At 29.8% G+C, this 12,576-nt stretch overlaps 2 protein-coding genes across 2 annotated transcripts; both read left to right on the top strand.

Annotated features, from left to right (window-relative positions):
• The first annotated feature begins 914 nt into the window (after nucleotides 1-914).
• Nucleotides 915-2,979, top strand: LOC112732806 (pentatricopeptide repeat-containing protein At4g04790, mitochondrial-like). Its single transcript, XM_025781607.1, has 7 exons — nucleotides 915-926; nucleotides 1,390-1,479; nucleotides 1,956-2,125; nucleotides 2,194-2,284; nucleotides 2,355-2,461; nucleotides 2,593-2,773; nucleotides 2,824-2,979. Exons 1-7 carry the CDS (start codon nucleotides 915-917, stop codon nucleotides 2,977-2,979), a joined length of 807 nt encoding a protein of 268 aa, XP_025637392.1.
• A 6,512-nt stretch (nucleotides 2,980-9,491) lies between these two features.
• LOC112737492 (strigolactones hydrolase CXE15) lies at nucleotides 9,492-11,814 on the top strand. Its single transcript, XM_025787411.3, has 2 exons — nucleotides 9,492-10,411; nucleotides 11,274-11,814. The coding sequence occupies exons 1-2, from the start codon at nucleotides 9,735-9,737 to the stop codon at nucleotides 11,578-11,580; spliced, it is 984 nt and encodes a 327-aa protein (XP_025643196.1). The 5' UTR covers nucleotides 9,492-9,734; the 3' UTR covers nucleotides 11,581-11,814.
• The last annotated feature ends 762 nt before the right edge of the window (nucleotides 11,815-12,576 follow it).

Raw genomic sequence — 12,576 nt, 5'->3', positions numbered from 1 at the left:
TTTTCTATGTAGGGAGACTTCTCATTTAGTTAGCCTTTAGAGATATCTTCTATCCACAACTTCTCAATCCAGAGTTTTTTATCATGTTTAGGAATTCACCTAGTCTTGGGTGAGGTCTCTTTAACTTTGACATTCTGTCTCCTTGTCTAGGTAATAAGTCTTTGTGTCTTGTGTCTGTGTTAGGTACTTGGGTATTATGAGGTGCCCAAAGTCCGATATTGGGTAGTATGAGATGCTTGATGTTGTATTTAAGGAGATCTCTTCCCTCATAACAGCTAGCTCTTAATGTTTGGTTTCCTTAAGGAGTAGGTACTTCATAGTCTGATATCTTACTTTCAATTTCCTAGCCCATTCTTTGAACTAAATTCTTTTTTGCCTTGATACGTTCATTGGAAGTCCAAAGCTCCTTAAAGATTAAATCGCTTATTTGGGCAGTTGTGCTTAACAGATTAACACTAATGATGCATTGTGGGTTTGAAGACATTAAAGACTATTTCCCATGATATATATATTATGTACAGTGCTAGTTTAGAATCAGTTGAATAATTCTATATATTTATGTGTTGGGTGTTCTAGATCTGTGGAGCAGTTCTTGTTGACTAGGTAAGTTGGTTTTGGGAGGAGGAAGGAAGCCAAATCTTTGCAGTAGTGTGCTATCTGTGCCTCTATTTGGTGTAAAACTCATGATTTTTTAGAGGTTTTCCACTTCATTAACAACCTGTTCTTTTCTCTGCTTTTGTTGTCTGTCTTAAAGATGTTCTGCTAATACATGTAATGCATAAAACAAATCTTTTGATATCTTCTTTCATCCAAATCTCTTTGATCTGGTTGAAGCTTAATATTTGGGTCTACAAGAGTGTCACTCACCATTCCCAATTTTGTCCAAAACATCAAGAAACATATTTCTTCGAGAGATGACAACTTTGGTTGTTGATTAAGTTACTTCAATCCCGAGAAAAATAATGCACCTATTCCTGTTGTATGATTCTAGTACATACTCTGAGAAGGGTGGGAGCAAGAAAGAAGATTCTAATGAGGCAGCAACAGGGGGCCAATAGAGTTCCTCCTTTACTAGCATGAATAGGAGACATAAAAGTGCAAATGGTGGGGAAGCATGTTTTTAGAGAAAGGCACACCATTTCTAATAGGCATTTCAAGTATTTGGATTCAGAAGCTCAATTCCAATTATGAGTTAAATTGTAAACACCAAATAGGGTTTGAGCCAAAATAAATTAAGACATTAGAAATCTGTTTCCAAGCGGAAAGAATGAGTTGAGTTCTGGCTCTATACTTTTGTTTATCTAGGGAGTTGTGTTTTGCTCTACAAAGTTGTTCTTAATGGTGGTCTTTTATAAGTAGTTAGAGTTATTCATTTTTTATGTAATGCAGATTTTGATGAAGATGATATTTCAGGCTTCATTGCTGATTATGCTGTGTGAGGAACTTCTCATGAATGCTTCTGGTAATGTCCTCGATGCTGTGTGATGTCAGGATCATTGTTCTGATTTGAAAAGGAGTCTTTTTATACATGTGTATGTTAGTATGTATGCATGCATGTATTTGTTTCCTTTTTGTGTTTTGGATTCTCTTGTACTAATATATAGTACATGGATCCACTGCTGATCAAGTATAATCCAACTATTGCACTTGCTTAAGTAGTTATTATGTTGATAGTGACTAAATATACAACACATTGAGGGTATAAAAATATCAGGAAGTATTAGGCACTAATCTCTGATTCATCTTCCATGTTGCATTTTCTTGAAAGTAAATTCTATCTTACCAAACTGAAGTTATTTTCTGAACCATTATTAGGCACTAGACTTGACTTTGGAGTCCTTTTTAGAGAGAAGAAAAAAAAAAGGAGGGGGGGAAGATCTAGACAGTGATAAATAAAACTGAAATTCTATAGCAACTGCAGTCTAAAATATCAAAAAATTTGTTTTACATTGCAGGTCATTTTGGATCCGACCATACCAGCAAAAAGCTTAAATGAAATCAAGAGCTTCCTTGTCTCAACTCTTGCCTCACATGGGCAGTTGTCCAAGGCACTTTTAGTATATGAGGAGATTAATAAAGCTGGATACAATTTGGAACCGAAAGTTGTTATAAGTCTTATCGTAAGGTTCTGAATACACAGTATTGCTATATCTTTCTTCAGCTCTTTAACTAATTTAGGGACATATTAGGAAGAGTCACCAAATTGAAAGGAGAGTTGGAAGGGATGCTTATGCTACTTACAGAATTGAGTGATCTAGACTATTGGGTCAATGGCTGCTTCAGAGTTATCATATATTTGATTTCTCATTCATTTTGTAATTAAATTGCAATGTGTAATGCGCTTATATTTATAGGTGACCGCATTTTGCATCAGTTCTGCTATTAACTTGTTCAAGAAACTGAAGGATAAATTTGAAAGTGATGAACTAGTATTGGAAGTTGTCTTTGATGAAGTGAGTTCTTGTTCCCTCCCAACATAATTTGTATAAGGTTGCTTTCAATATTTGAAAAATGGATCCATTGGCTATTAATTCAATTCTTAAAAGGTTGAAACTCTTTTTGGCTACCCTGTGATGGATCATGGCTAAACCTCATCTTGACAACATCCGAGTCCTCAAATTTGCAGATTGGTTTAGACTTGCTTTGGGCAGTCAAGAACAAGCTCCTTCTAAGTGCCTACACCAATGCTGGAGATTTGAGTAATGCTCGTTTGATTTGGAGAGAATATGAGGTTGCTGGATTTCAATACAATGTGCTAAGTTATTTGAGGTACGTTTTTTTAAAAGTTTCCAATGCTATAACTCCATCTCCTTCATTGCTGAGGCTATTAACGACATGTATCAAGAACTTTTGGCATCGGGAGATTATAGATCTGCTAACTTTATGCTCAGCTCTGCTATCATCAAAGCCTGTCAAGAAACATACTCTGGTCTTTCCTCTGTGGCAAAGAAGAAAAAGAAAGAAAAACGAGAGGCTTGAGTTCTCTTTCTAAGATAATTTTTATGTCTTGTTAATTTAGTTACATCAAATCATGCTGATATTGTCCATGCTTAGCTTGCATCAGATTCAGAATGGTTTGATTGGGTTCTCATGTATCCCAAGTTTCCCATATGATTACCTTTTCAGTTTCAGCTTGAAAAGGTGGTTGCTGCGCTACACATCCATGACCATGTCTTACACATAATTGGAACTCTGATCCCCCATTATTTTTCATCCAAAGAAAGAAGATGAAAGCTGAAGGCACCTTATTTTCCCAACTTTAGATCACTCATAATTCTTTAATACCTTGTGGCGATGGAATGTTCAATACAGTTCTCAGTTGACGGTTGAAGGAATATTTTCTCCAGAACTTAAGGATGAGCCATTCTCTCGTGCTATGTACTCTCCCAGCATGAGGTGGAGGAAATAACAATAACACCACCAAAGGTTCTATGAGTGGCACTAATGAACAAATCATTTCCAACAAACTGCATTCAATGGTGAAGACTCAAGAAATCAAAGTTGAAGGTCTTAACTGCCAAACTGGAAGACTCGAAGTGGAGAAGGCACAATCTGAAGGGAATGGAGGCAGATTAGAGGAGTTTGCTAATAGTTTGCTTTCTTATTTCCCATTCTGGATGAAATTATTTGCTCAAGAGCCAACCAAATATATCCAACAACAATACTTATAGGTGCCACACAGGCCAATATTTTTCACATTCACTAATATGTTTTTCCTTTTCTTTTTCATTTTTTTCCTTATTAAAGAAAGAAATATTAATGTTAGGGGAGAAGGATAATGCAGACAAGGTGGAGGACAAGAGATCCTCAATGCAAAGATTAGCATCACAATATTCATTAGAATAATAAAAGCTTTCCAATCTCTCCAAGATGCACCAAGTAGAAGCAAGACATTCAACCCTGTCCCAGATTATCTATAAGTGGTGATATTATAAAATCCAGATTATCTATAAGTGGTGATATTATCTATAAGATTATCTATAAGAAGGTTTATAAAATATTTACAAGGACCAAAAAAGAAACTTTCAATATAGGTAAGGACTAAATATTGGAGTTTACAATGATCAAAGAACCAAATATTGGAAAAGCGTGCTAACAAACGTCAAGAAATTTTTTTTATCTATGAAAATAAAAACAAAAATAAAAGATATCACATATGATTATAGCAAAAAAAAATAAAATTTGTATTAGTTTTGTATGAATTAGTTAATTGCATATATGTATTTAAAACACAAAATAGAAAAAAAAATAGCATGAAGAGAACCAGAGATTAACAGAGGAGCTGCGGTTTGAGTTGGAACCTGGTTCTGAGGTTCAAGGCATGAAGGAGACGTTGAATGTGTAGTACATTCATCCATGAAAAAAAAAAAGGTAAAAGATGTCTTTTTTAAATTTTAGTAAAGATATTTTTGTCTATCAATGATTACAAAACATTTTTTTAAAGAAATTTTTTTTTTTAAAAAAGATGTTAATTATAGCTTCTCAAAAAAAAATATTTTTTTATTTTTCTAGTATTTTTACTTTTATTATTAAAAATTTATCAAATATACTAAAAAATAAAAAAAATCTTTTTTTTTATCAAAATAATAACACCAAAACATACACTAAAACTAAAACATCCTATATCAATTTAAATCCTTTTAGATTAGTTTGTATATAGTTCTACTCAATTTAAAGTCCTATTAACACCAATAAATAATACCAAAGACCCATGAACAAAAACAAGATTAGTTAATTATTTAATCCTTTTGGTAGTAGTTATTCGGGCAGCTATATAACACAAACCTTAAAAATAGACCTCCAATGGTAATCCTGATCAAACTATTGTCATTTTTTCCCTCGAAAAGACTTGCCTGCAAGAAAAATATGTAAACAATTAATTGTTCTTCAGGGGATGCCAGAAATATTATGGCACATCAAAGGACTAATAGACATGGCAACTTGCCAATGCAAAAAGAACTGGATAAATATTTTTCATCAATGTATTTAAAATCAGCAAATGCTGAATAAGATCATCCAAGATAAACATATAGAGGGAGATATAAAAATGGGCTAATGGGACTGATAAATAAAATAGATTGATACTTTTGTCTTTTGAGTTCTTGAATTTCATTTAGTGAAATAAAATAGACTTTTATTTTAAATTATATTTATTAATTAGTATATATTAAAATTTATCTTCTTCCTTGTTTCACAATTTAGATGGTGGCGTCAAAATCATACACTTTAAAAATTAACAGTCATGCATGAATCTCTTGCAGTGAAATTAAATTTAAAAAATAGAATAATAATCATTCAAAACACAATCGTTTTTAATAATAGAATAGATCAAATAATTATATTTGTGTTAAATTAAATCAGAATAAATCAAATCTAATAACTATAAAATTTAAAAGAATGTTTGCAATTAATAACTCTAAATATTTATTGTTGTTATTGTTCACATTAAACAATTAGATCTTTTGGTGCAGTGTAGTATATATTACATTGGTTTTTATTTATTTTTGAAATTATATTTATCATAATTGACTCTAATTATAATTATATTTTTTCTGCCATCGTTGATTTCAAGTTCCGAATGATAAGCAGCCTGATTGATAAATATATTTGTCTCCATTGATACTAAATTTTCCGGAGTAGTCATCCAGCCCCGCAATAAAAACTACCGGAGTTTTGTCCCAGAGGAATGTAGACGCGCTCAAAATCATTCAGCTTGGACTCACTCGGGCATAAGATTCGACTAGAAGCTTTAAGCTATAAATGGTCCAATAATAAAACATGTATTTTTTAAGTTTTTTAATAACTGCTAAATAATTTTTAATTAATTTTAATTTTAATTTAATTCTTTATATATTATTTAATTATTAAATCTATCCTCTATTTTATAAATTATTATTTTTTATTCATTTATGATGCTTATTAACCATTAAAAAAACAATAATGAAATAGATTTTTTATTAATCGTAACCTTCATAAATATTTTTGGTAATGTGATTATGTGAATCAATGAGGTTTTTTTAGGAAAATCGTATTTTTTAGTAATTTAATCGATTGAATAGCACATGTTTCTTCAAAATTCAATCAATTAGAGGTATAAAACAATTGATTGAATTTATGGATTTTCTCAAAATTCAATTGATTGAAATTGTTACACACAATTGATTGAATTTTACAAAGCAATAAGGATATTTTCTTATTCAATCGATTGATATGATAATACAATCAATTGAAATTTGTACGTAATTAAAGTTTTTTATATATTCAATTGATTGGTATGATACCATATTTATATATATATATATATTAGTTTAAAAAATTCATATTTTTACGATGAAGTAATATCATTTTTATTTATTATTTCAACAACCATGTCATATAAATATTATGTCTTGTCAATTATATTTTATTTTATATAATTAATTTGTTTATAAAAAATATTTTGTTTGCATTCTATTTATATGTTTGTATATATTAATATTATATATATTAGTTTAAAAAATTCATATTTTTACGATGAAGTAATATCATTTTTATTTATTATTTCAACAACCATGTCATATAAATATTATGTCTTGTTAATTATATTTTATTTTATATAATTAATTTATTTATAAAAATTATTTTGTTTGTATTCTATTTATATGTTTGTATATATTAATATTATTTTTATTTGTTAGATGTTTGTGACATAAATTGATATTTTTTAATCTTTATGTAGAATTTTTTTTAATTTTCTACCATTGTTTAGAATAATATTTTTTGCATTGATTAATCCTTGGAATTGGAATTTTATTTTTTGTTTTGGTATAAAAAAAAATATCGATTTTAATTCTCATGTTAAGGCTATATACAAATCAAACTAAAATAGGTCTGATTTCTAATTCAATTTAATTTATTCCTCTTCGTATTTCATTTTGTGTAACTGCTCAAGCACCCACACTTTAACAAATTTAAAAAAGAAAATTCTTTAAAGAAATTGGAGAAAAACAAGAACAAAAAATAAAAATAACAAAGTATACGAAGTACAAACAATTAAAGAAGAAAAACACAACAACCACGAGAAAAAATTCACACAGAGTGAACCATGAGTCAACAAAAAAAAAGAGCAAACAAGCATTATTTAAGTGTCCTAACATGAAATTTTTTTATCTTTGTTTTAAAAATTGGTAATTTTTACAGTTATTTAATCAGGCTAAGTAAACCGTTTTAATATATTAAAAATTATATTTTTAATAATATATATACTTTTAATATATGACGAGGACTGTCATAACTAATAAAACAAGGAATTACAAAATAAAAAATTTTATTCACTAATCTCAATTTTGGAATCAAAATCTTACATTATTTCTTAAATGATATAAGATAAAAAAGACTCTTTCACGAACTAATTGATTACTATAATAAAAAAATTGATTGGATTTACTGCAACTGTGAAGATCGCATACGATGAATAAAAATTAGATATTGAGAAGATGGATAAAAGACGAAGAAAAATTAGATATTAAAGAGATGGATAATCTATGAACAAAAACGATGAATAAATTGTTAATTATTTAGAGTACTAAATTTGATATTTAATTATTTAAAGTACTAGATTTGTCATTTATTAATTTTTTACAGTATATTGCAAAAATTTAAAAATTAATTAATTTAATATTATTCAATTAGGTCCTTCATAACAGTAATTGACTTAATTGTATAGAGACCCAATTAAAAAAATACAATTGGTGCAGGGACTCAACTAAAAGGAAAAAAAAGTTTAGGGACCCAATTAAAAAAAATATTTGGTGCAAGAACTCAATTAAAAGGAAAAAAAATATAGGAACCTAATTAAAAATTTTGCGAGACTATAGGGACCAACAGAATAATTAAACTTTTGAATAATTGACTTTTTTTTCTTCCCCAATTTCAACAATAGCAGCAGCAGAGCTTCATAATATTCAATATACTAGTTTGGTGCATGCAGAGCGAAGACTTCTTCAACAATCTTCAATGAAACACAAAGATAAAAACGTTTTTTGATTTAGCCTTCGAATATGATCTTTGCTTAGAACATTAGCTTATTTGAATTTCTTTTTCTTGTTTGATTTTGATAACTCACTTTTTCATCTTTAATTTGAACTCTAATAAAATTCAAAAATTATTTTTAATATGGAAATGAAAATGGTGTTTTGGTTGAATATTGATATTTGAAGTGTATTATAGTATTGTGGAACTCATTCAACACGCCCTCACGTGTTGGTCAGGATGTTGTCACGTGTCCAACACGCTCCCACGTGTTGGCTAGGATGTTGCCACATGTCCAACACGCCTCCACGTGTTGCACCACGCCCCACGTGTTGACCTTTTTACTTACAAAATTCACCCCTCTGTAATTATACCAAATAATCTCATTTCCCAAAAAAAATACCAATATTTCTTCCATATACAAAAAAATCAGCCAATAAAATTATCTTTTTTTTTTTTTGCTTTCTTTTTGAAATGTTTCACGTGGGTTGAGAGAGAAGAGAGAAAATTGGTTTGGTATCTTTGATTTGGTTCAGATAGAAATAAAGTTTCATTTCTTAGTTAGCAACCATTCTCATGGACCATGAGAGTGTGATATGATCTTGGGCTTAGATCATCATTTTGACCTTAAGCTTGTTTTTATTCTAATAGAAAAGAATTGGTATGATCAGTAACTATTCCCTTAAAATTTATGGGCCTGAAGTTTGTTATTGAGCCTGTTTTGCTTTTTATTAATTTTTACACAAATAATAAACTAATCACATATATAAATAAGTTTTTAATTTAATAATAACATTTAATCATTATCAATTAATTTATTATTTTTTTAAACTCAATATAAATAAAAAATAATTTTAAATTAATCTATACGTATTTGAAGTATGAGTTTAATTTTAATGTAGTCATCTAATTAATTCAATGACTTTTAAAAGATTATCCAAATAAGTTTATCAAAAATGTCATGTGTACATTTTAAATTAATCAATAAATAATATGTTATGTTTTTTTTATAAATATATTATTTAATTTATTTTTAATATATATATATGACTGATTTAATAATTGATTTTTGTTCTGCGTATATATTATGATTGTCGATTTGTTTACTGATTATTGATCGTTAAACTTTAATTTTTCTAGTAGAGTTGATTTTATTAATCTTAAATATGAGAATTAATTAATTAGAAAAGTTTAAAGTAATTTTAATTATAATGACCATTATTTTTAGTTGGCAGTCCACAATAATTTTAGTCCAATAGTTTAGTATCATATTTTTAATCAATCCTTTTAAATATTTTTTAACTAATTGCTAATTAAAAATAATAAATTATGCTGATGGTGTAATATTGTTTGTAACAATGAATATAAATTTTAGATATTTAATTTTTAAATTGGAAAATAGAGTATCTTTGAATGGTAATTGGATAGACACTCGGCAACTACTAAAAACATAAGGACAAAACAAAGAAAGAATGACCAAGGCAGTGACAACATATGCTTCTGAGTTCTTACCTCGGTTGCCGTTTGTCTTACATGTCAACCACACTTAAGAAAATTCCAATGAAATCATGCATCACCATTCACCAACTACTTCTTTATGCTTTGCATCTTTTTATTTCTTCTTCTCCCTTTGATACTCTCTACTTTACATCCCTTTTTTCATACATAATTGATCCATTAAAATTTAAAACATCCAACATCCTTTTTCTTCACAAAGAGAAAAAATGTCCAACACGTTGGATTCCAATCCCACCTTAGTGGATGATTGTCGTGGTGTTCTTCATGTGTACAGTGATGGTTCTATAGTGCGTTCTTCCAATCCAAGTTTCAATGTTCCTGTCCAAGACGACGGCACCGTTTTGTGGAAAGATGTCATTTTTTATCCTACTCATGACCTTTGGCTTCGGCTCTACAAGCCAGCCGCTTCGTGCCACTCCGGCTCCAAGCTTCCCATATTTTACTATATCCACGGCGGCGGCTTTTGCATCGGCTCCCGCACGTGGCCTAATTGTCAAAACTATTGTTTTCGGCTAGCTTCTGAGCTTCAAGCCGTGGTCGTTGCCCCAGATTATCGGCTCGCTCCCGAGAATCGGCTCCCAGCTGCAATTGAGGATGGCTACACGGCCATCAAGTGGCTTCAAGCCCAAGCTGTGAGCGACAAGCCGGATCCATGGTTGAATGGAGTGGGTGATTTCAGCCGAGTGTTCATATCGGGCGACTCAGCCGGTGGAAACATAGCTCACAATTTGGCTGTTAGGCTCGGCTCCAAGTCGCTGGAGTTGGCGCCAGTTCAGGTGAAAGGCTATATTCTATTGGCACCTTTCTTTGGTGGAACTATCCGAACCAAATTAGAAGCTGAAGGACCTAAAGATGCTTTTCTCAATTTGGAACTCATTGACAGGTTTGTGAATCTATGGTATTCAATTGAGCATCATATTTATTTTGTTCTTCCTTCTGTACACTCAAACCTCAAATTAAACATGTTTATTCACAAATCATAATTATTAATTAGTCTATTAATCAATATATCATGGGATCATTCGAGTGAATATGAGACATGTGAAATTGTGGATCAATAATTGATTGATTAAAGTATGAGGTCTTATTTCTATATACCTTTTATAAAAAAAAAAAAAAAAAATTCGATACTAAATTTTCGAAAATGATTTCGACACTCATTTTATCACTTCAATTTTAATATAATCCACACTCTAATACCATACTCTTGATTTTCTGAGTCCGATGAGTAATCATAGTAAAATTATGGATGTGTGTAAGAAATCGAGAAAGACATAATTATTGTCCACAGATAAAATTAGAGAAGAAATACAATAAGGTATGAAACTTTCATTAACATTAAACATGATTTTATTATTATTGCTAACACTCTTATTTTTGTTCTCTCCGAGAGCTTTACTACTAATAGTACATTTAATAAATATCGATAAATACTTAAATTTACGGTAATGCTAGAGAGATAATAATTAAAGTTTTATTATTTAACATAACATTTATAATTATGTATTTATTATATATAAAATTACACAATTATTCTAATAATAATTTTTGAATACAAAATAAAGTAATTTTGGACTATATTTTTATTATTTTTAAAATATTTTTGTAAATTTACAAGTATGCAAATATCACTGTGAGTGAGTAATTAGTGCATAAATTGTGAATGTTTTAGTGTGCAAAGACATATTTATTGTGTTACTACTCTTTGATGCTAGCTAGTGAATTTGTTCTGCATAATTGAACAGGTTCTGGAGGCTTTCAATACCTGTTGGGGAAAACACTGATCATCCACTTGTGAATCCATTTGGACCAATTAGCAAGAGTCTTGAAACAATTGATCTTGACCCAATTCTAGTGGTGGTTGGAGGGAGTGATTTGCTTAGAGACAGGGCAGAGGATTATGCAATGAAACTCAAGGATTTGGGTAAAGATGTTGAGTATGTAGAATTTGAAGGACAACAACATGGTTTCTTCACCATTAATCCCAACTCGGAGCCATCAAAGAAGTTGATGCTGGTCATCAAACATTTCATAAATAAGTATTCTGCCTAAGTTTCAAGGATTCCAACACCACTATTGCTCCTACTTGAATGTTCCATATACTCAATGAATAAGAATTTAGAAGCTACTAAAAAAACTTTTTCATTCAAAATTTAGTAAAACCCTTTTACTTTGTTTTATTTTTATTTCTTAAGGTATGTTTACTTGGAATCGTTCCTATAAAAAAATTGTCTTGATGAATTTCATTTAGTTATAAAAAAAGTCTCACTAATCTATCTTTATGAATACATATATGCATTAGACCAAAAACTTTCTTGTATTAAAAATTGAATAACTTTTCCCATGTAATTTGGCTCTTAGTAAATGATGCCATGCAATTGAGTTTATCTAAAGCTTCATTATCTTTCGATCAATTGATATGGAATTATGGATCAGTAATCAACATACAACCATAGAATGCAAGAGTCGAACATTATTTGCTGAGTGTTCTATCATCTATGAGTTAACTCCCCCCTATTTATACATTTCATTATTTGCTGAAAGTTATAACACAAAGCTGGTAAAAAATTGCTTTTGGAAGCTCTCTGCTTTATCAGAGCCTGGTTTCGATCCAGGGACCTGTGGGTTATGGGCCCACCACGCTTCCGCTGCGCCACTCTGATTGTTGATTTTAAATGTTCAATTAAATTTAGTTATTCTAATAAATACGCGCTATTTTAATTTTCATCCCTTACCAGACCTTTATCTCCATCTATTCCATCAAATAAAGCACTTTCCCTGGATTTTATTTTATATTTGTAATAATGGAACAAAGACAGAGAGTTTTGTTCCTGGTGTTTTTGCTTAGAAAATTTAAAGACGTATTTGGTTTATATTTTTATTTTTATTCTATTTTTGACAAAATAAAAAAAATACAAATCAAATTATTCTATTTCTTTTATAGAAATACGTGTACTCAAAAGTCTTTTACTTAATTAAATTAAAAAATTATAATATTATGCAACTATTCTAAAACAAAATTGATATATATCATAATTTTTATATATA

The sequence above is a fragment of the Arachis hypogaea genome, chromosome 13 (genome assembly GCF_003086295.3).
Source record: "Arachis hypogaea cultivar Tifrunner chromosome 13, arahy.Tifrunner.gnm2.J5K5, whole genome shotgun sequence".
NCBI lineage: Eukaryota > Viridiplantae > Streptophyta > Magnoliopsida > Fabales > Fabaceae > Arachis > Arachis hypogaea.
Note: the sequence above shows the minus strand (reverse complement) of the source record. Positions and strands in the feature narration are given on the sequence as shown.